General features: G+C 41.8%; 1 protein-coding gene and 1 long non-coding RNA gene across 2 annotated transcripts in view; one reads left to right on the top strand and one right to left on the bottom strand.

The window, feature by feature from the left end:
- Positions 1-580: 580 nt before the first annotated feature.
- On the bottom strand, positions 581-26,799 carry ctnnbip1 (catenin, beta interacting protein 1). The gene is made up of 4 exons (XM_085442804.1): positions 26,741-26,799; positions 16,244-16,358; positions 15,658-15,748; positions 581-3,909 (listed from the first exon to the last, which is right to left on the bottom strand). The coding sequence occupies exons 2-4, from the start codon at positions 16,337-16,339 to the stop codon at positions 3,851-3,853; spliced, it is 246 nt and encodes an 81-aa protein (XP_085298930.1). The 5' UTR covers positions 16,340-16,358; positions 26,741-26,799; the 3' UTR covers positions 581-3,850.
- LOC146684113 (uncharacterized) overlaps positions 26,334-27,661 on the top strand; it is a 30,503-nt gene continuing 29,175 nt past the window's right edge. Inside the window, exons 1-2 of the long non-coding RNA XR_014917043.1 lie at positions 26,334-26,713; positions 26,799-26,998. This is a non-coding gene — a long non-coding RNA (uncharacterized LOC146684113). The remainder of the gene's footprint in view (positions 26,714-26,798; positions 26,999-27,661) is intronic.

Below are 27,661 nucleotides of genomic sequence, written 5' to 3'. Positions count from 1 at the left end.
ATTGCTATAAAATCACAAACAGACTGCATGTAATTGTCGGCCTGTACCGATTCAATTGCAAACTGCTAGCAGGCATGTTTCAGTCTCAATGACATTTCAAAGGAACCATTTTGAATGCAGCAGATTGTGAGTTCATTGTACATGGATGCAATAATTATTGGTTGTGTTGTGGTCTCCAACCACTCTTGTCCCTAGTGTATCTGTAGCATAAACAAAGATAAAAATAAAACTTTGACACTTCAAAATTGTAGAGTACAAAACCAGTGGGAGATGTCACAGTAGATATGTCCATTGCTGCAGCTCAAGCTCACAAGCTAAAGCTCCCGCAGTTTTGAGATCAGTGTCTTAAAATTCAGATTTGATCAAATGTGGCCCCTTGGTTTGGTCTACAAACTACATTTTTCACTTATCAACAGGAACAAAAGGTTAATTCTCTTTCTAAGGCAGATAAGCTGAACACAAACAGCTGTGATTTTGCCCTTATTATGACTCCAGAATGCTTTTGTTCCCTGGATCTGGCCTCACCTCAAAGTTTCTTTGAGTTTGATCGACTTTAACGGGAAGAAACGAGAGGAAGACGTTTTCACCGTTTAAAAGTTCTTTAATTGTTCAGTTGGTATAGGATTTGGAAGCATTGAGTCAAGACATGGTCAGCAGCCATACAAAACGAAACCAACTAATTAACATCGACTTGAGAGGGGGAAAAAAAACAAAACAAAGGCAACACACATACATTAAAAAAGAAGACAATTTAGCCATCGTCAGGTGATCACAGTAAAAAGACGCACAGTCCTAGTCTCAACTCAACAGCATGCTGAAAGTTCAATGATTCGCACAAACTGACATTCACTCACAACTCGAATAAAAGGCTGCAGAACAACCCTGATAGGCAAAAAAGTACAGTAAGACACCTCAGAGAGAACAAAACAAAGAAAACAAATCAATGCATAGACAACAAAAAAAAAAAAGTTTCAAAATAAAAGTCAACCTAAAGACAAATTTCTTGTGTTGGCCTTTTACATTGCGATGATTGAGGACATTCAAATAGAAGTTATTGCCAACAGGATATAACACTTGGATAACACTTACCCATAAAAAAGAGATCATCTTTTTAGTTGTTGTTGGTTTTTCTTTCTCCAGAAACATTTTTAAAAGAGCTAGTAGCTTCCACAAACATCAAGAATGTACAAACAATGGTCATTGTGGCAAGGCTTTGAAGATCCTCGGCTGAATGAACATTAAAAGCCACGAGGCAGACATGCTCGGCGTCGAAACATTACAGTTATTTTAAGTTATACAAGTTAACAAACTGTACTTAAACACATTTAATACTGAGCAGTTCACTAGAAAATAAAAGCATGTCCGGTGTTATCCGCTTAGCTATTCCAGTCGTGTCAATTAACAAGATTTATTTTTTATTTTTTTAAACACTGACAGGATAAAAACGTGTTTACAAAGTTTTTTTTGTTCTCAAATCCACTGAACCAAACAGACTCTCTGTGCTAAATATCAAAATGTATTTTTTTTTGCAAATATCCCACTGATAATAGTGCAATAGATACAGTACAGTCAGAAACATACTCCCGAGGATTTAGAAACGCACCGCTTTGCGTTACCTTTCTGAAAGTCGGCTGAAGCAAAAGGAAGCGGAAAGGTTTTTAAATTCTCAGAGTATCGCACGCACTCCTCGTGTTTGGCGCCATGTCTTTAGTTACAGGTAGTTAAAAATTAGAGTTTGTGACTTTAGTGTGAGCAAAGAGCCACTGATGGTTGATGACGTTACAGAGCGACTCGTGGTTCTCCCACCTTTAATGGTGTGTTTGAAGAGCCGGTTGTCGACTCGGTAAGCAATAAATTACAACTACAGCCTGTTTCCTTCCTAACTCTCAATTTCATCTTACAACTTAAAAAATAAAGAAATAAAAAAGTCAAACAATTGGCACACTTAATTCATGTTTCCTATTTCCCAACTATCTGTACAATTAAAAAAAAAATTTTTTTACATGTCACGTCTGGGGTGAACGTGCACACTTGTGTTTCATGATTGATGTGATTACGTCTGGTAGTGTTTTTAACTCTTCCCTCTCTCTTTTACAGCCTGCAGGTCGAAAACTAAGCGTCAGAAAGAACAAGCGGGGCCTCATTTATAAACCGATCCATGGATTTCACAAAGAAATAAAAGAAAAAGAGAAATGTGTCGATTTTCATTTACATAGACCCCGCTGGTCATGCCGTGAGCCTGCTAACCCATGTAGTCAAAGATGAATGATTAATGACGGGCCTGCTGAGAGTGTTACTACACACATCAATCAGCTGATCGTACTAGTATTCATGCAAGCCACACGGAAAATTCCAGAGATCTCAAGTCATACTTGTTTTTGAAAACATTCTGGGTTAATCTGATGAAGGAGAGCAGAGGTGGGTTAGATATCACTGTGGCTTACTTCTTTTAGCTGATGACATTTCCGTGTGGAGTATTAAGGGGCGAATTTAAAAATCCGCACCTCCAAATCTGGCGTGGTTGTCTGGCAGAAAAGGATGGGGTGCCAACTCTGGGATGGAAATGAGTTGATGTGTCTAGTGGAAGAGTTTCCAAAGGAAGGGAAGAAGGTAGCGGGAGATTAACACACGGGCTGGCGTGGTCTACACTGAATCTATGTTCCCAACTTCATGCACAGTTTTGGGTCATGAATGAGCCCACAGATACAAGCGGCTAAAACGAGCTTCCTGAGAAAGACGAGCAGAGTAACAGATAGTCTGAGGAGCTCAATCGCCCGGGAGGAGTTCACAGTAACCCTGCTATCACCTCCATCTAAAACTAGCTAGCTGAGGTGGTCCAGAGCACTTGGTTTCCTATAGGTGAGATGTTACGGGCATGTCCAGCTAGAAGAGATAACATCATCTCCGCTGGCTCGGCAAAGCCTCAGTGTCCCTGTAGGAGAGTTGGAGGCAGCTGCTATGGGGGAGGGAGGTTTGAGCATCTAAGCACAGAGTGCCTTCCCTTTGAGCTGGACGTGGATAAGTGGCAGAATGGATGGATGTTTACCAAATTACACGGAAACTCCACTAATGGGAATGTTTACGTCTCCGCAGAACTACAAAATAATATATGTCTTTTTTTGTCCTATTGATGGGGTTCAACGCATTTTACTTTATTTCCAGAATGCAGGGTCGAGTTAACATCTGTATCTGTAGGGGAGAGCATTTTGCATTTTTCATGTTTATAAATGAGGCCCATGGTGGAAAGCAAACAAAAGCCTTTATAACACAACAGCTAAACCAAAAACAACTTCAGCCCAGCGGGGTAAGCAGAAATAATCAAAATCTCTCCTCTAACACTCATCAATCATCGCTCTCGCTGCTTGACCAAAACTATAATTCTCTTTGCTTCGGTCAGCCCGCTGGTCAATTCTACCAGCAACAGCAGATACAACATGTAACACTGCTAAAAAAAAGAAGAAGTCCCAATACAAACAGAACGATACACATCCAAACCCTCCTAAAAAAAACAAAAAACCCAATGATAATCATCCACACGATCTGAGTGTTTTCACTGACTGCCTTGGTGCCAAAGCTTCAGCCCGCAGTGACCCACACTTGAGTGCATCTCAGGTAATGGTGCGCCGACTTGTACGAGGAGGAGTCGAGGGGTGGAAAAGGCCGGGTGGAGGGTGAGGCAGCCCCCGCCCCGTCTCTTCCCATCCTCTTCTGTCCCTCTCAGGCATCCTCCCTTCACCTCCTCTCCTGAGCTCAGCAGGGGTCGTGTTTGTGGAGATTAAAGGTGGTGTGGATCACGTGCAGGGAGGGATTGGGGGTGAGGTGGGTGGGACGAGGGGCGCGGGAGCCAGGGTCACTGTCGTCGATCCTCCGTCTCTGACCGTGAGAACGCCATCACCACATCCTCTGCACCTGAGAATCAACGTGAGACACAAATACAGACTTTTAATGTGACATGCTTTTTATCTAACACCAGCATCGATCGATAAAGTACGATAGAAAGGATAAAAAAGAAATAAAAAAACACTACTTGGGCTACTTGTGCGCTTACATTTGACTTATGCCGTGTCTCTACTGTTGCACTGTAACACTGCTGCTGCTGGGCCCTTGTGGCAATAGATACACACTTTGAATGAAGTAGTATGTCATCAGTGACAACAGCACATTGGAAAAGGATGGAAAATGCCCTTCATTTTGTTCGCACTAATAAATGCTGCCTGCACAAGCTGCAAGCATAGATAAAAAGCTATTTAGAGTTTCTTTTTCAGACTGTCAGAAATATCATAATCGTAAATTTCCTTTATTCCGGGACATCGTTTTGAGGCTATATTTCCCACCTCTAGTAGCCACCCGGACAGGACATGATGGAAAACCAAAAAAGGTAAGGATTTTATTATCAACTGGGAAGGAAACTTTACTTCCAGCTTCAGAAGATAAGCTGTTAAAAGAAACTATTTACTTTTCTGACTAACAGGAAACGTGTTGTTGCCTTTTCTTAGAGTCGGTCTAAATATTGGACTAGGCACAGAAGCAGTAAGTGCAAACACAACCATACAGAAATACTAAGGAACTTTTGCGCCAGTCATGAAAGATTTGAGAAGAGGCCTCGGGCAGAGACTTATGAAAGTTACCTGATGCATTTACAACAAAGTCAAGTCTGCGAAACATTTGTTGGGCTGCATGCACAAAAAACAAGGCCGCTCTCTGCCGTGAGGGATCAAATTGCATTCTTCTAGCTACATGCATCTATCCCGGTTAGGGCTGCCACAAACGATTATTTTGATAGTCGACTAGTCACCGATTATTTTTGCGATTAGTCGACTAATCAGATCATCATCCATTGGAGGTACAGCGTACAGCTTATTGCACCAGCAGCATCTGGTCTTATATAACTATCATTAGCTTACAGCTTGAAGTGTTTGTGCTAACTAAAAATAAAGACAAGATGGTAGTTTATTAATTTTTAATGAAATTTGCAGATTGTTTCGGTGAAGTTTAATAAACTCCTTGCTTTCTAAAATATAACAGGACACCGGAGTATATTCTCCAGCGTCTCACACTTCTGATAATCAGCTGTCTGCTTGACAGTTTTAGCTGTGCAAAAACTATAACTTTAATCTCAGCCAAACCGATTTACTCAGGAACAAATAAAATACTAAAGAAAGCCAAACAATAACATTTTTAAGTTATCTAAGTGACTTATATATATATGTTTAACCTGACTAGCGAAAGACAGCGGTGGGTTTGAAAACGATTTGCCGGGAGTCCGGTGTTCTCACGGCTCTAGTTAGCCTTGCCCCCGCCTAGCTAACGAGCTAGTGGGTAACAGACGTCTCCGAAAACGTCGGAGCGCTTTTGAAAATACGTGGTGTCTTGATAAACTGAGCAGATATTTGAGGTTTACACAGCTACATTCTCGCCTGAAAATATGTTAAAGGTTTATTTTGTGACCCAGAAAGAATAATAAGAGTAAAGTTAAAACTAACTAGCTGCCGCCATTGTTGACAGCTGCGCTATGAATTCTGGGACACAGCTTCTTCTTCTTCGGGGTTTAATGGCAGCTGGCATCCTTGTACATGCAGTGCTGCCATCTTCTGTTTCAGTCCGTTATTACACTCTTAAATCCTACTACTCATTCCTGCGTCCTTTGTGATCTTACAAAGCTTCAAACGATGCGTCGACTATTAAATTAGTCGTCGACGATTTTAATAGTCGACATAATCGTGACTAGTCGACTAATCGTGGCAGCCCTAATCCCGGTCAGTCTTCCACATGTTTTGTGCTATCGGAAAACCCAAAACACGTTTGAGTTCAAAGTGTGAAGCCAGACAAGTTTTCCACAGGTCCTAGGATCCCGTCGGTATCCTGTAAATCCTGTCAGCTGTGACTATAAAGCCGAAGGGGAATACCCTGCTGTGAAAATCCTTTTGGTGCATGCAGGTAATTTCGTGTATCGCCATATATGTATCACCTACTGTGGGAACCCACCCTCCTCAATCTGAAATCACAGCACTCTGACTGGAGATACTGCAACACCCTGAGTGGCTCACTGACCTCCTACATCCTGCTCTGCAATGATAACACTTAAATCTGAGGCTTCAGCACCAGTCAGTGTCCTCTGCTGTAGTACAAGTGTGTCTGCCAGTAAACTGTGTGAGAATCCAGCAGATTTCCAATTCGTGGAAAAAACTATCAGTGTTTACCATTTCCTTTATTCTTTCTGTGCTCGTTTCATTTTGCCACCTTAATGAGGACCAACCGATAATTACAGCCTCATTTGTGTTGAGTCAACTAATGAATCCTGCCAGCTACACAAAAAGGACTTTCTCAGCTGGCTTCTGCTTAACAAGAAATCATTCATTAGTCTGCTGCCAACTGTGATTTGTCAAGTGATTTGGACACACACCCACCGAGTGTGTTTTTTTACTCTCATAAGTGGATATACATTTTCCACTTCTGTTCACATAACATTAAATAAAATATACAAAGGTAATTCAGTGCCTCATATATTCAGCTGTTCTCTCATATTAAGCACTCCGGCATTCAGAGTTTAAACAAAGAAGAAAATATCTAGTTGTCAAAAAGGAAGTACTCTCCCTCTTTTAATTTTAAGGTTTTACATACAGGACAACACAACTTCTTCACATCATTGCTTCAGTTCATTGATGTGTGTTTGCATTCATTCATGCACAGCTCTCTTAAGGTCCCCCCCACAGCATTTCAATCAGGCTGAGGTCAGGACTTTGACTGCAAGATGTTAATTCTTTTCTTTTTCAGTTATTCTTACAGATGTTTTGCTTTGCTCGATTCATTGTCCTGCTGCATGAGGCAGTGTGGGCTTCAGCTGTCAGACAGCCTCACATTTGACTCTAAATACTTATACAGGCTGCAAAACAAGCGCAAATCATCATCCCCACCACTGCGGTGACAGTTGGTTTGACTTGTTTGTGCTGAAATGATGCGGGCAAATGGTTTTCTGCAAATGTGTTACTGTGTGTTATAACCAAACGTCTCCACTTTGGTCTTGCAACTCTGAAGGTTATTGTTCTCAATGTGCAACTTTGCAAACCCAAGAGAAGCGGTTTTCTCCTGACAAAGCTTCCAGACAAGCTATATTTACATTTAATATGCTAACTCAGGCCTGCAGAAGCTGAGATGAAACTTTATTTATTTTGTTGTTTTGTTTTTCTGACCTTGGGGTGAATTTGCTGGGATGCACACTGGCAATGATTGTTTGGCAATGGCCTCCTAACCCTCCCCAGATTGTTGGACCAGCAACTATTGCTTCTCTAAGATCACGACAGATGGCTTTCCTCCTTGGCATCATGCTAACACACACCTGAATGCTGCAGAAACAGCAAACTTCCAAACCCTCTGCTACTTCTCGAGGTGCAGATACCTGTTTATTCTTATTAGATTTTGTGTTTTTTAAGACGCTGTCTTTTCTTTGTCACATGACTATCAAGTACTTTTGCACCACTGCATAACTGTTGCTGGATAGGATGTCAATGGGCATTTCCTCCACCAGCTCTTCAAGTCAGAGTGATGCCGGAGAGGCTGATTTGCACCCATGTGATAATACAGTGGCTTAGCTAAATCACAACGAGTGACTGGGGGTCATGTGTCCTCCCTTATGCAAGCTCTAAGCAGGCAGCACCCTCATCTAAGCTAAATAGAGTATTTCAAGTCTACTGTTGCGTGTTACATGTGAAAAAGCCTAGCGGAAGATAATGTCCCAACCTGATTCATTTGAGAATGACGTGGGAGACCCCATTAATGTCTCCCAAAACCTTAAATTAAAAAAACTACCTCAACGATGAGAGGAGAAAAACGATAGCAAGGTGCAATAGTCTACATCCACAGTACGCATGAGCATGTGATGACATAAAAACCATCTAATAAGCAACATCTAAGAAATCTCATTAACACCGAGCTCCACACCTTTTCAAATGGTTAAGAAGAATCTCTATCAGCACCTCGTGTGTGCCTGCTATAAAAAGCCTTTCTTCTCTTCAGCCCTGAAGTGCGTGTTAGATTTAATTATTATGGATAGGGCTGGGCGATATGACCCAAAATTCATATCTCGATATTTTTTAGCCGGATGGCGATATAAGATATATATCTCGATATATCTTTTTTTAAAGCCATAAAGTAAGAGCAAAAAGAGAGTTCTTAGTCAAAGCTGTGTCCCAGATGTCACACAGGCACTTTTATTAACATAGAGCAGATGTACATAAAATTTACTCAAAAATAAATTATGAGCATTTATTAAATAATAATGCTCCATAAATAAAAGAAAACAATGTTGTTTTTGTGCATAACAAAAAGCTCACAAATGTGCAGTCAAAATGTAAAGTAAAAGACGAGCACTATAACAAAGACAGACAGATTTCACAGCTGCTCTGTTCCCAACTTGTACTGCGTGACTGACAGCCTGGAGTTTGTAATCCGCTTCGCAACCACGTCTCTTAACAGGTGCCATTTATGGTCCTTATACACAGTAAGGTAATATTACGTTGAAGCACAGTACGTATCACTCCGCGAGGCTCAGCCGTAATGCTCCGACAATCCATCAAGCGGTGCAGCTCCGTAGCTTACCAAAGTCGTACTAAAACATTTTTTGACAGATTGCTGAGCGCCGTGTTCCACATAAAATCGGTTCGCGGCCATCAAGCACAACCAGAATTCATACATAAGGCGCGCTGTCAACTTTTGAGAAAATGAAAGGATTTTAGTCCGTGCAGCACCTCTGGGCTGCATGGCGTTAGCGTGGTTAGCTCGTTAGCGTGGTTAGCTAGCTAACACGTTGACGCCGTCCAGCCCCACGCACGGGGCGATGCGCAGTAACTCGTTAACGGAGATTTGCCGTGTCCATCTTGTCGCTTCCTGCAGGTGAAGCGATGGGGGACGAGGAGTTGTGTTCAGTGAAGGAGAGGCGAGGCCGAGTAACGTTGCGTAAAGACGAAAGTGGACGAAAGAAAGGCAAACTTGCGGCTCCGCAAGTATAATTATAACGTAACATAGACTATATCGATATAAAGGATATGGTCACATCTTATATCTCGTATAAAAATATATCGATATTTTTTAAAAACTCGATATATCGCCCAGCTCTAATTATGGAGATATGAAAGTAGGCCAGGGACTGTGAGCCTTCACATGTATTTGGCACAAAGGGCGGACCCTCCTCATCAGACGGCACAGACCCTCCAAAAAAGCAGAATTTTGTTTTTAATTTGCTATCGCTCTGGGAAAATAATTTGCATCTTTCTATAGCGCATTCAGGTCATCCTGGAGCTTGATGAGATCAAGATTTTTTTGAGGGGGGCGGAGGGTTAATGTGATCTTTCAAGCTCCCCCTCCCATGGGAGCTCCCTGGCTTACCCAAAAGAGACTACCGTACAAGAAAGAAAAAAACAGTATCAGAAACATGGTGCTTGACTTCAGCTCATAACACAAACCTCATCTGCTCTGAGACACCACGTGGGGATAAATGGTGCTTGAAAAAGAGACAATTATGTAATACCACACAATAGGAGAGTCGACCTGAATTACACCTCTGCTGAATAGCACGGATCATGTTTTGGTGCAGCAGCGTGTAATAACAGCCATTCATCAGAATAAACGCCTGCCTGAATTATTTTGTGTGATGGGAGTTCGTTATTGTGTAGCGGGCGGTTCACGCTCTGAGCAACTTGGGCAGAATAAAGCAGCCGATAGTTTCTCCAAATACTTCCACAGATGGATGGAAGGGCTTTATCTGAGCACTTTGCCCTGCCACACACACACACACACGCACACGCACACGCACACACTCTCGCCAACAAAATGGAAACGTCAGGTCCCTCAACACTGTTGCCTAGCGACAGATAAAAATCACGACTGCATCACTCCCGTTGCGGCCTATGAGCAAAAAGCTTTCGGTCTGTTTCGTTGCAGCTCTGCGTCCAGCCCCCTTTCTCCTTCCTGCTCCCCCACCCACCTCACACTGGCTCCTTCCTCGCCACACGAGAGCGGCACAACACCGGATGGTGGATTATATGAATACAGTGACAGTAAATGTGCTCAGCCCACCAAAAGAAAAAAAATAAGAACATTAATGCGTTCACATGAACATATTCATAAGCAAGCAGCCTTTCTTCGCTTCTCTGAGACTACAAATCAAAATGTGGTTGCCTGGGATTAACTGCAAAACACACAGGCCTGCAGAAAAACCTCAGAGGACAAGAAAACTGTGAATTAACCCAAAAAGAAGTTTGTTTGATGTCAAAGGCGCCAAGCTGCACTCCCGAGGGTGTCTCCAGCCTCTACATGATGACTCTAGTGTAGCAGCGAGGAAGCACCAGCAACACTTCAGGTCACAATCTGTGCAGGGTCAGGCCAGGGGATAAAGGCGTGGGACACCCATCATCCCCCCAAACTCAACAACAGCAGGGGCGAGTTAAGAAGCGTGACACACAGCGGGGAAGTGTGTGTGGTCCAGCTCAAAATATTTACCAAACACAGTGGGTCTGTCGGCTCAGAGCCCTGCACTTCTTCCTGCTTAGTAATTATTACAACAACATAATTTTAAACGGTCTTTTTAAACAAGATAATAAAGCTCAAAACTTTGTGGTTTAAAAATAAAAAAAGACTATTTTAATGCTATCCTTTATAAACAAGGCTGTACAGATAGATTTGATCTGTTTGTAACAACATTTGTTTTTAGAGAAAAGAACTAAAAATCAGTTTTGGTTAAGGAGATCATAAAGCAGTTCTTTCAGACATACTCTAACACACCTTCTGGCAGATTTGGAATAGAGATATAAGGAGAAACTGAGGCAGACGTGGTACTTAATAAATCTGAGTGCTGGGCAGCAGACTCATGCTGCAGTGAGGAATCGGATAAAGCCAGGATCAATACGGCTATGGCCAAGCCAAGAAGCCAAACAAAGCGGGGGGAGGGGGTTTGCTCAGTGCTCTGACCTGGTCTGAATGATCAAACATGGCTGCGGTGAATGAATGGATGAGACAGACAGAAAGAGACCCGAACATCACAGCCAGGTTGTGCAATTAGCACCCCAGCCTGGCCCTTTCATGACACCTGCTCCACTCCTACCAGTGTAGCACGTCACAACACCACCGAGGCCCAGAAGGGAAGGTCAGCTTTCCTGGGACATCTGAGGTTGCCATGGCAACCCCACTCCTCCTCCACCTCTATTGTTGAGGCCATGCAGCATCCTTCTGGGAGGAATAAACTTCCCTCGTCAAATCAGAAAGGATAACAAGCCCCGAGACTGCTGCCTTTATGAGCGTTTTGACAAACCGTATTGTTTAAAGTGACATGACGCCAATTACAGAAAGCTGTGGATAAAAGAGCTAAAGAGGAGGAATAAAAAGCCCTATTACAAAGACAACCACTGTATTACTGCGCGTCAACTAGTGTGTCAACGAGGTCTCTGCATCATAACGTGTTAATTCGCTTTAAATAGACACAGTTATTGTTCAGTATTAGTCAAAAAGTGGCAATTAACACTCAAAGGGAGTGCCAAAAAACACAATTTCAGGATTTCTCACTTCAATGCCAAACATGGTAACAGCATTTAAGCACAGCTTATTATCCTTCTATGCAGATTAAAAAAAACAACTTCATTAAGGCATTACAGTAAAAAGCTGTGTGGAAAAAAACCCCGTCTCAGCTACGGAGCCTTCGGCAGAGAATTCCTCTTTGGCCTGATTAAAATCGCAAAACAAAATTCTGTATTTGCATGTATGGTAATCAGCCAATTAAAACTATCTGAAATGCAAATCCAGTGACCCCTACTCTTACAAGAAATATGAGTGGCAGAAAGCTGATTTTCTATTGTTTTTTGTTTGGTTGTTTTTTTTTCCCCCCACAAGGAAGAACCAGTAAAAAAAAATCTGGCAGTTGAGCAGAGTCTGAGAAAATGAGTCTCATGTGAGCTACATTCCCACTCAGTCCACTCGACATGATGAAGACTGAACACTTCTCTGCTGCACATCATTTTTGCACCAGAACGTGCTAAGCAGACGGCAACCCTGATGTTATCCATCAGTCACATCAGTAGAGCTACACCTTAGGAGATGTCTTGCAGACAACCTAACCTTGATTTCGAATAACATCAGAGGACATTCACTACTCCACTGTGCACGCAGCGCCCTCTAAGCACCCCACCACCTGATCAATGACGCCATGTGTGACACTATCGCTCCATGCTGACACCCCTTGAGGGTGCTGGTATCAGAGCATCCTGCGTCAGCATGGTCAAACTACGCTGCGTTTCACATAATCACAAACCAGTATTGATGACCGTGTCACCCGTTCGCGACGCTGAGAACATGGGCAGACCAATTTTTCCCCAGACAGAAAAACTCAATAAGGAGATTGAAAAAAAAAATGAGGCCTATAATTCAACATGATCATGATGCTGGTATTAATAAAACGTTATCAATATCAACCCCTTAAGTACTACGAAGCGAATAATAATTAAAGCTGTAGCTTCAGCATCTGCTGCAGAGATTAACCAGAAGTTTATGGAGATGCAACTGCCAGCTTGACCCACCCTCACTTATGGCAACATTTTAGTAACAGTGTTGACATCCTTGCCAATCTCATTTAGCAACCAAAGAAAACCCCAAACAACTGAAGATAACTCGCTGGTACAGACAGTTCTGCTGGTTCATCCGGCGGGATGGTACAGGTCTCCTGTCATTATAATGAAGTGTGAGCAGTGCAAACTAGATAGAGTACAGCATGAGTCAAACCTCTCGGTACAGGTGTTCAGAATTTGTCTAGCAGCAGAAATACACATTCAAATACATTCTAGTGCAAACGCCCTTTCCTCAAAGTGTATGAATAAAATTAGCATAATTACCTATGTTTATCAGCTTGCTGTGTGACTCACTACCAGGCAACAAATATACTTCCTTTCATCTTTTTTTACTCCCCAATTACCAAGTGTAAATGAGATCAAATACTGGACTTTCTCTTCACACCAACTGAAAAGATCCCATGTGTGCTGATCCCTACAAACCGCTGTCCTTCAGCACAGCGCTCAATATTTAAAACAGATTAACTCTCAGCAATCTGCACGATGCTTAATCACAATACCTCAGACATAGTGCAGACCACAAATTATCCACTGGCACACCGAGGAAGTGGCATGCTGCCAAATGACACTAAATGTGTCCGTTTCTGTGATGTATAATGCAGACTTGGAGCGCCATATTCCTCCATAATTGATGAGACTCTTCCTAGCTTTATTGACAAAGCAAAGACTTTGCATGGAGTGAGAGGCGGCGAGCACAGCAGCATAAACTGACAGCTAGACTGCAGTTAAAAAAAGAAAAATGTACATCATAAATTAATGACTTCAAACCAGTACTGATCTCCCATTCGGGTGCTGTAGTTTGAAATATATGACACGATCATACGTCCTGTCTGCTGCAGTTCTTTATATTCTATAGGAACGCAGTCTAATAATGAAATACACATCATCAGTGATGCAATGACCCATATTAAAAATTCAATGTCGCGTCCCACACTGCACAGTGAGGGCGCGATTAACAAAATGTCAATGTACTTCGGCGGCACGGCGCGGCACAGCACGTCGTACCTTTTACCCGCACCTTACTCAACACCTTATATAATCACAGCCTAATCCCTTCGACGCAGAAAATGTGATGTTTCTAAATTCAAACATGATTGTTTCCCCACAGAGCAAGGACGCAGACAAGGACACCTAACACTTCCCTCTGGGTGAAGCATCAAAGCCAATTTTCCAAGCTGGAAGCTCCCCTGGGGAACCCAATATCATAAGGGGCAAAGCAAGACCGGAGCCCCAGCAGGTTCACCACAGGAGGACAGCGGGACTCCGAGCTCGCAGATGTGTTTTTGGACTGAGCTAAAGTCTACTCACAAATAAATAAATAAAATAACAATGCTGCTGCTTTTTTAGGTAACTGCAGTGCCTTTTCACATATAACATTTTGTTAAATATAGCGCCCTCAGGTGGATTAAGCTCAGGAGCACCACAGACAGGTTTAGAAAGCTCAACAGCATCCTCTGCTGTCTTGACAAGGCATGACCAGCATTTGTAAGGTTACATCTGTAATGAAGAGTGATTTACAGAGCAAACATCAAAATATTATCCATTAAGTAAAGCAGAGGAGAAACTAGTGATGTGCTTGAGCTGAGGATGAGTCAGTTGTTTCCAGCCAGTCATGCTGTTTGTGGCGTGAGTAATCTCGCAGCGCTGGTGGGCTGCTGAGTCGGCCTCCTGTGCACAGTCAGCGAACCAGTTCGGCCTGCTGGGGTGCAGACTGTAAAGGATGATGTGTGTTGAGGGATTTTCCCCTTGTTTTTGGTCGGGCATTTTTTCCTCTAAGGGTGGTGTCTGTGGGCTAATGTTTTATAAATGTTTAGCAATAGCACGCTGCCATAAACACCTTTGATTTGTACATATTTACAAAAAACTATGAAAATTAGAACTATACTGATATGCAAAATAGGAGTACAACAGGGTTTTTGAGCCTTTGGGGGTTGAATATGAGGCCTCATCTCATCTCTATGAATTTCGCTGCCATTTGATAAACAAAGATAGTTAAAAATTTGTCTTTTTACAATAACAGTGATTTTCTTTTCACCCTGGATAAAACTTACTGGGGCGTGCCAAAACCATCTTTCTGCAGTCCTATGAAAAACTAAGCACACCACATGGTTCAGTAGCTTGTAGAACCACCTTTAGCATCATTAACTTAAGTCATTATTTTCTGTATGACTTCAACAGTCTCTCACATCATTGTGGAGGGATTTTGGCCCACTCTTCTTTACACAGTTCCTTCAGTTCATTGAAATTTGCCAGAGATCATTCATGTACAGCTCTCCTAAGGCCCTGGCACTACTTTTCAATGTGGGTGAAGTCTGGACTTCGTCTGGGTCATTGCAACACATTGTCCCGTTGAATGACCCGGTGGGGGCCAAGCTTCAGCTGTCAGGGATATGGCCTCGCATTTGACTCTAGAGTACCAACATCTGCACTTTGGTCTCATCTGTCCAAAGGACATTGTTCCTGAAGTCCTGTGGTTTCTTCAGATGCAGTGTTGCAAGCCTACACCATGCTGCCCAGCTCTTTTTAGAGAGAAGAGGCCTTCTGCTGGCAACCCTTCTAGCCATAATTGTTTAGTGTTATTCTAATTGTATTGCCATGAACATCAACATTTAGCATGCTAACCGAGACCTGCGGAGTCTGATGTGTAGCTCTTGGATATTTTGCAATTTCTCTCTGTATTGAACAGTCTGACCTTGGGGTGAATTTAGTGAGACATTCTTCCAGGGAAGAGTGTGGCAGTGTGTTAAACACCTAATGCTCCAGACCTAAATTAATGCCAACTGACAAACAGATCTGATTTTATAATCAATTAATAAAGTGCTTTTGTTTATCAGCACCTAGTGGCTACTTGCCCTGTTAATTTCTATGGAAGCAGTAAGGGCGTAGTTCATTTTTCACAGAACAGCATGAAGTGCTGAGAAAACTTTTTCACATGAATGTATTTTGCAACTACATGAACAAATATTTCCTAATAAAAAAATGCTTCAGCTAAAATGACTGCACCGTTAAACTGTGTGTGTGTGTGTGTGTGTGTGTGTCACAGCCTTACCCTGGTCTATGTTGTGCTGCGGTAGCTGGCTCATCTGACTGTGGACCACACCTGCGTAATTTCGGAGAAAAGCCTCTTCACTCGGCGTAAGCTGAAGAGGAGTGAACAAAGTCACTTTAAAAATCACAAAAAAGTAAAAACAAATTGAAATACTGACCTCAAAGACTAAGTCAAATACTTCTGTTCAACATGCTGATTAATGAAACATAGCAATTCTCCCAGAAACAGCCATGAGGCAATTTAGATCCAAAATATTTTGATTTTTAACATTAATTATTTCAAAGAAATTGATCTGTTTTTCTTCTCTCTGCTCCTTTAGCACACATTGCTTGAACAAACAAAATGTGTGCCAAATAAACTGAGGACTATCTTCTGTTGTTGTTTCACTCTAACAACAACATTATTAGGTGATGACCTGTGCAAACTGCATAGATCAGTTGAAGGTTTGGCTAGGGAATGGATTTCAGGTTATTATAATGTGTGTCTTTGCCAACTAAAGCAATAACCACAGTGTGCATGAGTTGTGCGTGCCTAAATCTGAAACTTCAAATGGCAAAGTTTTGCGGTAATCAATGTGTCTCCTTACATTTGATCCCATTTTCTTGAGCATGAGCAGGACCCGCACTTTCTGTTGGATGTACATGTCTTCAGGAGACTTTCCCGGGGCCTCCTCGCGGTTCATCCCCCCTGCTCCTGTGGCTCTGGACACACAAACACATCAGCATTACACAAGATCTGTGAAAATCAGTTACACAAACACAGTATTGATATGAGACAACTGGGTTGTTTCAGTGACACAGTGTGACAAGAGCCAAGCTCAAAGAGTGATTAGGCAATAAAGATTAGACCATTTCAACGAGTATCTTCAGCAGTTGTGTTATTCTGCATATTCAACCTGACCAAACTAAAGACACAAATTGACTGATCTACTGGAATTTCCCCACTTGATCCTCTCTCTTGAGTTTACAGAAAATGGTCAGTGAAAGAGAAAATATCCAGTTAGTGGCAGTTCTCTGGGCCTTTTTGATATCAGGGTTTTGAGGAGAATGGCCAGACTGCTTCAAACTAACAGGAAGACAACAGTAACTCAAACAACCACTTTTCAAAAGCTAAGGTCAAGGTATGTCAAAGGGCATCTTTGTTAGTGTAACACCTCCAATCTTGAAGCAGGTGAGAATAAACAGCAGCAGAAGACCACACCCCGTGTCACTCTTGTGAGCTAAAACAAGAAACTGAAGCTTCATTTCACCAAAATTGGACAACAGAAGGTTGGAAAAATGCTGCTTGATCTGATGAACCTCAATTTCTGCTGCAACATCTGGAAGGTAGAGTCATAAACTGTCACAAACAACACAAAAGCATGGATCCATCCTGCTTTCCAGGCGGGTGGTGCTGTAATGGTGCGGAGAATATTTTTGTGCCACACCTTGGCCTTCATTGTACTTATTGCATTGGTCGGTCTGGTTGGGTACGATTTATGTAAATTTCATCAGCATTGTCCATCAGGATCTTTCTACTGAGCATTTAGATTAAAATTTAGATAAAAAAATGTACCAAATATATATCCACAACAGGCCGCAGATTTTAAAGTATAACAGGAATGACTACTGGGCAAACATATGTTCAGATGTCCGTGTCGAAACAGAATATAATCAAGGCTCTTAGGCTCAACAGCCTACCTGAGTTTTGTTCATGACAATGTCCAACTCTTAATGACCACAGTTCACAAAGCTTAAATAATTTCAAACTGGTTTCTTGAACGTGACAGTGAGTTCACTGTACTCAAATGGCCTCCACAGTCACCGTCACTGTGTCATCATATCAACATGAACCAAAAATCTTTGAGGAAACTTTCCAGCACCTTGTTTGCTTTGCCACAAAAAAATAAGGCAGTTCTGATATGTAGATATATCGGACAGCCACACCCACAGTCTTCCAGTACTTCCAGACTACTTCATATAGTTAAAGTGCAGGTTTGGCTCTTTGCAGCATCATTAATATTGCATGGCAGTTTTTACACAGAGCTCGCCCCTGCCTGTTTCCATCTCTTATTCTCCATCTAACTAATGACCTATTTTCACTGTCAGTCTGCAGAGATGCGAAAAACAGGCAAAGGGGGGAAAAAAAACCGGGAGCAAAAAGAAGGTGATAAAAGGAGCTGCCAAATCCAATGTGTGTGACAGGAAAAGGTTCTGCTGTGATATGACACACACACACACACACACGCCAAGGTCGGCTGCTGTCACATTAGATCTCTTTTATGCCGCACCAACCAGACAAGCATACAGCACGTCTTCATATCAACCCTGAATTTAACCGCAAAGGGTAAACACACAAGAGAAACAATTCACACAAAAGAGCAAAATAAATCATTAAAAAGGATAAATTATGTAAGGAAAAAAAGATTTAGAGAGAAAATATCAGCATGCATGGCAGGATTTGTTCTTCTGAGAATATTTCATAAGAGCCACAGTGACTATGATAGCACTTGCAATTTATTTTGGCCTCTTATCTATACAAAGGACCACTAATGCATGTTGACAGGCTGTTTGATGTAGGGTTATATTTAATTGAGGAGCTGGCTTGCTGTTCCCCCTTTCCAGAGCCCTGGGGAAAGAGGATGAATGGGGTACCGTAGGCCACTGGCTAGCGTTTGCCACTGTGAGCATGTGGATTCATCCAGATCAGAGCAGCTGGAGACCATGCTTCTGGCACTTTGTAATTATAGCAATCTTTGGTGACTGTTTACTGCAAGTAGCTAGTACTTGACGTCTCCTTGTCAGCTAAAGGAAGTAGCAGGACGCTGAACGAGGAGCAGATAAATACATTAGTTATTCCCTTCAACCTGAGCATCAGCTGTAGCTTAATTGGAGAGCTGCTCCAGAAGACTCAAAGCAAGAAAGACATGAAAAGACTGAGACGAGCTTGCCAGCATCAGTTCGGTTGCTCAGTAAACCTTCAGGGGATTGGCGGTGATCTTGTGTGAATTTATTTGGATGGGGGTAGTGATGGAGGGAGGATGTTGGTAGAGGGTGCCGGGGAGGTGTCAGTGTCTTTAGATCAGCAGCAGCGACACGTTTGATCACTTCTCCGAGCACCTAACCTCAGACAAACACAAGAGCTAAGACTCCCGGAAAGAGACCTACCAGCACGTAGACGAGCAGCATGAAGAATGAATGAAACTCAGGAGCTCCGATCTGCCTGCACACTGGGAATATGACAGTCATTGAATATGACTAGACAAAGAGTAGAGGATGAGGAGAGCGTCTGAAGTGAAACATTAGACTAATTGCCAAAAAGTGTTGTCTTGAGATCTATGAAGGCTGAAATGATGATGGAACAAAGACCCATCAGTTGTCTGTCATATTTTGAGACGTGACAATGTAACCATTTTCCCCCTCCTGCTGCTGGACCGACATATTCAAAATTCACCATCTGTATAAATAGGCCTACTGCTTTCATGACTGAGGCATTTCAGATCCTCTGATGTTTCCTTTTGAAGTTTAAAAACTGTCCATATTTAGCACCATGTCTACCCGGCCTCACTACTGTTTAGAGAGTTACAATTTGTATTTTTATCAGCCTGAAATGATTTTATTTTATCTCACATTCACAGCAATATCTGCTGTAAGAAGAACAAACATGCCGCATAGTCCCATAAGGACAATTTCGACAGAAATGAGAAACAATGTGGAAAATGTAAATCAGGACGATCAGAGATATTTTTTACATTATCATAATGTGTTTGAGAGTCACTTAAAAAAGAATCTGTGGATTTCATCCTTGCTTCTCCTGGCTGGTAGAGAGCAGAAGGATTAATTCACAGATGACTATTTTGGGCAGCAGAGCAGCTACAGAGATAAAATAAAATAATTACAGCTCTGGTACAAACTGAACCGGATTACAAAATGTACAACGCTGTAATTAACGCTGTGAAGATGCTTATAGATCGAGTAGTTTCACACATGCAATCCTACTAAACAAACTGATTTTCCAGCCACGTTGATAATTACCCAACAATAATTCACATGTACTCTGTAGATGCTCTCAGTGAAGGCTAAACTAAGCTTAAATAACAAGTGACAGTGGGAGAGCAGAAAACAGAATATGTAGTTCTATATGTATATTGTCTAATTTTAAATTGATAAACACTAAGATATCAATGCCAAATTAATGTTTTTTCCCTTTTAATTTTACTGTGTACAATGTATTTTATTTTATTTACATGTTCAAAATAAAACAGACAACCAACCAAACAACCCACCAGCGTAGGGTAAAGTCCAGTTTGAGATGATTTTCAAACCATATAACAATGTGTGTCCAAACAATCATGTTTATTTCATGCAGGGTTTACTTTTACATATCTGACAAATAAAAAAGCCACATCAAACTTCAGTCAGTGACTTCATGCACAGTGCAAAACTTACATTATTGCTAAGTGAGATGTGACCACCTTATGCCTCTAACAGCATCAATCTTTGAAAGTACCTTCGCACGAAGGTCATTAGGTGTTTCCTAGAGTGCCTGCTGCAGCTTTTCTGTGGATTTAGTCTGTCTTGCCTCTTTATGTTATCTCAGAATGACTCCTTGATGCTGGGGGCTCCATGGGGGCCATGCCATCTGTTGTCGGCTCTTCTCGTTGCCAAATCTTCACGAATCTGACTACATGCTCAGGATTGCTATCACACTGCACAAATTAATTTGGGGGTCAATAAAACCCATCAATCGTGATAGATAAAAACCTGCAGGTTGTTCTACTCTGGTTTTTCAGAACATGCACAGAAAACCACTAACAATATCATCCAGGAGGCATCTGGATCAGACTTATGAACAGTGGAACTGCATTTGCCACTAATTCTGATCAATTCTTTGCCAAAAAAACCCCAGACCCAAACCTTCAAGAATCTATATTCTTCAGCGCTGCCTGTTGTAGTGCTCTTAGCTCTTCTTCTACCATAAATTTACAACCAAATATTTTAAACTTCTGACTCATCTGTCCAGAGTGTCTATCATTATTTTTTCCACATCCTGGTTTTTCTCGCATAGGCTTTGTTTCCAAGTTTCAGCAACGCCTCTTTGACCAGATTTTTCTATACTGTAAATACGTGCACCGGAGTCCAACCATCGCTAGCTGCTAGCTCACCTAAATCTTCTTATTTCGAAAGAAAGTCAACTGCTGTGATCTCAACATTAATTTTGTGATTCATGAGTAGACAACACATCTGGTGTCTACCACTAGATAACGTGCCTTCAAAAGTTGATACTTTTAATCAGCACAATAAGGCATAAGATTTAAAACAGAAAACTTCATAATGATTGTATATGTATGTAAAAGATTCAGACATTAAAGATGCAATATAGGAGTAAAACTGTCTCCTGCTCTGCTGAAATGCTCCGAATATAAACATGGTTAGGCATAGTGATATTTGCTGCCTACTAGGATCATGCTAGCAATATTCTGGTGTGCTCTGCTGTGTAACGTCTCAAATCCTTTCAAGGACCACAATAAGGATCCTGTCAGACTCCTTTGTATGTTCCCGAGGTTAGGTTCTAGAGGTGGGCTGGCTCAAAGCTAATCCCTTGAGGGATACTCAGCCAGCCCCAGACACATACGGCTAATATTCCAGACATAATCAAAGGGTTTCTTTTGTGCTGATCTAGCTATAATCTCCCCCCTCTCTGCCTGTGTTGTGCTTTTGTCAGTGTTGTCTTGTTGGGCTGAGCTGAGACATCAGGCTCTCTGAGCCCCTCTAGGCAGTGGAGCTAAACTAAATCATCACTGAAACTAAACTAAAGAGTCTAAAAATGAGAATGCCTGGAATTTTATCGTGTTTTTGTCTCTATTTTATGGATTTTTAAGAGTTGTTTTGTCCATGACTGACCTATAAATGGACTAAAATTTCCAGTTGTACTGAGTGTGTATCCTTACAGTGCTCATTTTAACAATTTCAGTTCAACCCTCTATAATTTATGACTTTTAAACCTTCAAATAACAAGGGCAGTTATGCAGCATGGCGTGGGCATACACAACAGTTAGTCGCAGTCCAAGTTCTTTGATGTCTTTGATTAATGTGGCATTGCATCTGAAATCCCAAGCTATGTGCCATTGTTCAGCCTATCCTGTGAATTACTATTAGCATACATTTCTACGGATGCACTACTTAGTACATTCACATTACTACTTGAGAACTGGCTGGAGATATGTTACCATGGTAACCCAACCTCGTTTAAGATTAACCAAGTAAAGATTAGGAAAATTTTTAAAAGTATATTATGCCTAGCAAAGTGAAACCATATATTTAAACACTTCAAAGGAAGAGCTACTGACTTAGATCTCAGTTGCCTTAATCTCTGTCTAGCAATTTCTTTCATGTACTACTGCATTGCATTGTGGGATATTTATGCTGGTGTAATGATTGGCATACATCTGGCCCATTTATATGATGTACCTAAATGGTCATTAACAGTTAAAGTGCATTGTCCCTTTTCAATAAAATAAACAGATTTAATGGGTACTCCCCATTTACAGGTATCAGGGTGTAACATAAATGAGGTTTAGCTTAAACTGAAGATCGGCCTATACATGAACAAAAGTACTGAGATGCCCTGCCCTGATTGCATGTGGTAAGAGACTAAGTATCTCTGACTTCTGCAGTAAGTCATACTAGGGCTGTGCCACAACATACCATCCATGACAGTACAGGCAGAAAACTGACAAAACAGTGTCATGTTACATCAATCGATAATATATTAAACATGTAAAGTGTTTATGTTATCTAGTGCACGCAACAATCAGACAAGGCCAGATCCTGTTTTTGACAGCAGGAGCTGCACGCCAGCCTCCGATGACTATTTAGTACCCACAAAACTATTCGCGCTAAACGTGGAAACAACAAATTTGTTTCACCACTCACAGCAAAAGAAAAACACAGTCGTGTAAAACCAGGCTACGAAGGTGTGTGAAGAGATGCTAGCAGCTGCTGATGTGCAACCCAAAAGTAAACAAATGACTGAACCGAGCATCGCCGGAGTGCCGGCTAAGTGCACTCCATACAACAGGAAGAGCAAACATTGGAGGGAAATTACTGATGGGGTTGCATTGTGGAAAAGGAGGGCTTTAAGCAGCTGGTCAAACAGAGAAAAATATCAGGTAGGAAATATTTTTAATTTCAGCTTTAATATGTGACTATATTGTCCTTGCTGCCCTACTGGTGCACCATAATGCTACTGCTGGCACATTGTTTCAGCAGATTCGCACTTTGAATTACGTAGTCTGTCTCATTTCAAAAGAACGATTTTGTTTGCACTAATAAATGTTGTTGCCTGCAAGCTGTAAACATCAATAAAACTGTCCTCAGAAATATCATTATTGCAAATTTCCTTGAAAAATTATGATATAACTGTTGGGCTTTATCGCCCACCTCTGAGCTCATATTTGGTTGGATTAGTAAAAGGTCTCTATGAATACTTTTTCAGATTAAAATTTAAATCAAGTTATGATAAACGTGCAGGAAAATAAATCTCACGTTAAACTGTGTAGTTCAACGTGTTATGAAATATGTACTCAAATCATGCATTCCTTCAGTATTTTACACATTTTAAGCTTTTTATCTACCTCGCATCAACATTCAGCTCAGGATCACCAATTAACCTAATAGACATGTCTTTGGACTGTGGGAGGAAAACCTAACAGGCACAGAGTGAACATGCAAACTTGATTCGAGAACCAGAAACCTTCTTGCAGTGAGGCTGCAGTGCACCACTAACATTATATATACACTTTTTAAAAACATGGAGGCAATTATTGTTTCCACTAGTGTCTGCACGTAAAACAACCAGAATGACAGATCACATTGTACTGCTTTTTTCATCAGTGCGTTTTCTCCTGTTATCAGGGTGAAACATGGGACACGCGTGTCATGCTTGCCAAGATGGAAATAACAAGCAAAGGCCTTACTTTAAAATGACTACTGTCACCAATGTTTGCTAAAAGTGCACAGTTAAAGATTGCTCCCACTCCAGCAAATGGGATTATGCTTGATTCAAATGTCATTGCAGTGCCACATCTCTTAAAAGCCACTACACATTCAGTAATGCCACTTTAAAAATAGAGACAGGCCTATTGCTCGCATGCTGAATATTTTGTGTTGAATTGTGATTATGTGTGTGTTGGTACCCATTAGTGTCTCTGAGAAACATAAACTTCTCAAGACCATTTCAGGACTCTGGCCTGGCCTAACAGTGCAATGAGGGTCTGCTGCCAGGGATTACAGGATGCAATGTGATAGGTCTTCACATTTGCTGAGGGTCAAGCAGGGCGGAGGCTGCCACTGTTACTGGCTCTGCAATCAGCTGCTCACATGATGCATGACATCTGATTTACAAATCAAATTCCTCTGGCCAGCAGAACTCAACTGCATAGGGCTCTTGATAGGTCAACAGCTTAAACTGGGGGAGGAAAAGCCGAGACTGTAAAATAACTTGAATGGAGTCACGGGCTGCTGCAACATCCCGAGCAAATGTGTGAGAAACCTAAGTAAGCTTGGTGTGGCTGCCAGCTGAGCTGCCAACAACCTGGCCTGGTTCTGCACAGCAGCTGTGCTGCTGCAGGTACACACATTTACGAACACATGCTCTTTTCTACCAATGGGTCATTGCGTGTATTAAAACTAGCCGACTGGAATTAGGGCGGCACAATGTTGCCATTCAACACTGTAGTTTGGCAAATTTAGCCCAATCTTATCAGTTTTGTGAATTCTATACTAACACAACGGGGATGCAGCATGCACTGAGATGATTAAATATTAAATATCAACATAGTGTAATTTTCATTTTGTGGTTTATTGAGAGTTTTCGGGCCTTGTTAAGTGAAAATTTTAAATTGTCATAGCCAAACATCCCACATAAGGAAGTCTACTTGACACCCAGAGAATTGAATCCCTATTGAACGGGCAGATCGAGGTCCCGACACAACAAGCCGAAAGGCTCCGACTTGAACTTTGTGTCTGTCTGCATGCTGTCACCTCTTCATATGTACAATGTTCCCAACAATGGTGACAGTAAATGGGGGACAATGGCCGTGAACTAGTTTGTGGGAACATGATTGATAAGTAGGTCATGTCTTGTTGTCACCATGTGAGGCATGAACTCAACCCTGCCCAAGTGTTCAAGCTTTAGCAGGGCTTCTCCATGTATTCAACTATTCTTCAGCTAATTCTTTACGTCCATCCCGACTTCACTTTTTCCCCTCCTAGATGGTTCAGAATTTAATTGCAAATTTACATCTGTAATGTCACGGCTTTCCTTTGAATTTTTAAAAAAAAAAGTTTTTTGCAGAAACATTTTACATTAAAATTCACACGACTTGATTCTGCGGTTTTGTCTTCTTACGTCTAATTCGATAAAGCCACTTTTCCCACAGACTGTACCATATTACAAAATAAATAATTTTATTTATTTTTTTACGATCACAGAACTTGTCAAGCTTGTCAAGTTGAAACGGAAGCTGCTGCCTTAAGATGGCCCCTCGAGGGCACTGGCTGCAAGATTTTCAAAAGAACCAACGTTAAAGGCAGGGCACTAAATTCTGATTTATGAGATCTATGTGCTTGGAACAATAGAACAGACAGACATGAGCATCTCTCTTAACTTCCATAAAACAGTGTTTTTAAGTCCAATTCTTTAAAAAAAAAAATCTAATCTGGTGTTCACTGGGAATGAGATTGGGCGTGTAAGCCACGAGTAGACGCAAGCAGTTCTAGTGTTGCGGTGTCAATCCACAAAAGTCTACTACGTGGCCTGGTTAATGCTGACAGGATGACAAGTGCTGTGCCAAACACAGAGCAAGCAGTCATGAGATAAAACAGCATTGCCTCCCAAACTCTGCTGGCAGGCAGCTGATGAGGTCCCCTCGGGGCTCGAGGAGGCTGAAGAGCAGCGAGCACGAGGAGGCCAGTGGTCCTAATCTCTCTGAGAAATCCAGACAGCTAGGAGAATGTGCAAACTAAGGCAGGCTTTACATTACTGCGGTCCGTGACTGGTATTCGTCAGGAGATTTCAAGTGTGCTTGCCAATGTGGCAGAGCCCCAACACCCACACTCATCAATGCCCTGCTCCCAATAGGGTGCCAGCTTTGCCACTCTAGGAATTGTCAGCTTTCTGACATGTAGGAGGAGGAGGTGGTGGTGGTGTAAGCAGACATGGGTAACTGACGGTGTGGCACAATGCATCCATGGGTGAGACCATCCAAAAATAGAAAAGCAGGCTTGTGGGTTATGTGAAAAGCAAACTTGAACACAAGAAAGTGGCCAAAAACGCTTTGGTGGAGCTTCATGTTTAAATTTTAAACTCCAAGCCCAAGCATTGCCTTTGGGTGGGTGTTTGGGGACTGGGACAAATGTACTGTGCACCGCATGGAATTTCCAGCAGGAAACAGAAGGAGCCGTTATCTGAGACACGTTATGAACAATATTGTGAACATCGTGAGCGTGAGTGCAAGTGATTCAAACAGCTACGATATCGCAGGGTCATTTACAAGTCTTCTTAAATCTTCCCCAAATGTGAATAAAGCAACAGAAATGCCCGGAAACCCAGAGTGAAATAAAAACAGCTGTTTCTCTAAGAGGTGGGCACGCACGACCGTGGACTGGTTCCGTTGTCATGCTGCGGGACGCAGACTGTTCAAACTGTAGCAGCGCTCTCGCTAGCAAGCGGCGAGCCTCAGTCCGTTTTCGATGCGGGTCTTAAGCTATATCCTTCACGGGAAGGAAAAATGTACGGACCACACTCGTTTCTTTAACTTCCGAGTGGCTTTTGTTTTAACGTAAACACCCGCTTCATTTAGTCTCCACCAAAAGGGAAAACAACAACCAGGCGCTACACACTGGCAAAGCGGGCGATGCTAACCAAGCTAGCTCGCTAGCATGCCCCAGACAAAAGCCTGAATGAAGTTCCTATGGGTGCAAACACCATCCAGGTATCGCTGCTCCGCCAGAGGTGCAAACGCTGGGATTCGAGCACACGCATCGTTCCTAAACCCCCTGACAACGTTTCCCTCGTAAGAAAACTGGAGATTTGTGCTTACCCCTCCTGGTCCAGGTTTACTTTCTTCTGTGCTCTGTTTGAATGGTGTGTTGTTGTAGGAGGGCGTCCTGTTCCGGGGTCACATCCCTCCAGTCGGCAGAGCTACGGCGAACTGACTCAACGCAGCGACTCTCCTGCTGGCTCCCCGGTACCCCTGCCGGCCACCAGGGGCGCCACCGGCTCAGCCATCATTGCACACTCATCAGTGGAGTCTGAGCCGTGAAACGTGGTCTGGGTCCGACAGCCGGGTCACCAAAGGGTAAATTCGGATCTCTGTATGGCTGGTCTTTTTAAAGAAATAAATAAGGTGATGCCGGAATTAATACAAAGTAGTGAGAATGTACAGAAGGTATTTCTAGCTCTTCATAAGTTAAAGGAATCATAAATAGTAAAATAATATATTCGTTTAGGTCTATAAACTCAAGTTAAATTACATTCATGTGAGTTTGTGAGCATAAAATTATTTATTTATTGATTATTTCTTTTTAAAATTAGTTTGTTTAATTTTATTTATTTATTTATTTTTATTTTGGAGGTTAACTGTGGTGTAGACTCTTTATGCCTTTTTTTTTTCAATACTACACTAACAAAACAACAGGACAAATTAGGACAAGACAGACAAACTGTGCATTTAAATACAAATAACATACATTCAAATAAAAACAACAACAACACAGGTTAATGTTGAAGGTGTATTTGATGTGCAGTGCGTAAAAGCTGAACACAGGCATTACTTTTGTTAGTTTTTGGCTCAAGAGAGAGAAGAAAAAATAAATTAAACGTAGTTAATAACAATAATTATAACCATTATAAAATAAAATAATAATACTAATAGCCATCATTATCATCATCATCCTATTTCCATTGTCATCGTCATCTTCTTTTTTGTTAGTATTATCATTCAACATATTATCATCATACA

The sequence above is a fragment of the Copadichromis virginalis genome, linkage group LG20 (assembly GCF_057382275.1).
Source record: "Copadichromis virginalis isolate Kocher_CV1m ecotype Utaka linkage group LG20, C_Virginalis_male_GT1.1, whole genome shotgun sequence".
Taxonomy (NCBI): domain Eukaryota; kingdom Metazoa; phylum Chordata; class Actinopteri; order Cichliformes; family Cichlidae; genus Copadichromis; species Copadichromis virginalis.
The sequence above is the reverse complement of the archived record's forward strand: the minus strand, read 5'-3'. Positions and strand labels throughout refer to the sequence as shown.

Bases quoted from the DNA above. Each gene is read 5' to 3' on its own strand.
- ctnnbip1 (XM_085442804.1), bottom strand. From the start codon at position 16,339: ATGAACCGCGAGGAGGCCCCGGGAAAGTCTCCTGAAGACATGTACATC. The intron at 15,749-16,243 runs GTAAGGAGACAC...ACTCCTCTTCAG, and splicing joins TCAAGAAAATGGGATCAAAT to CTTACGCCGAGTGAAGAGGC. The intron at 3,910-15,657 runs GTAAGGCTGTGA...GTTGATTCTCAG, and splicing joins GCAGCACAACATAGACCAGG to GTGCAGAGGATGTGGTGATG.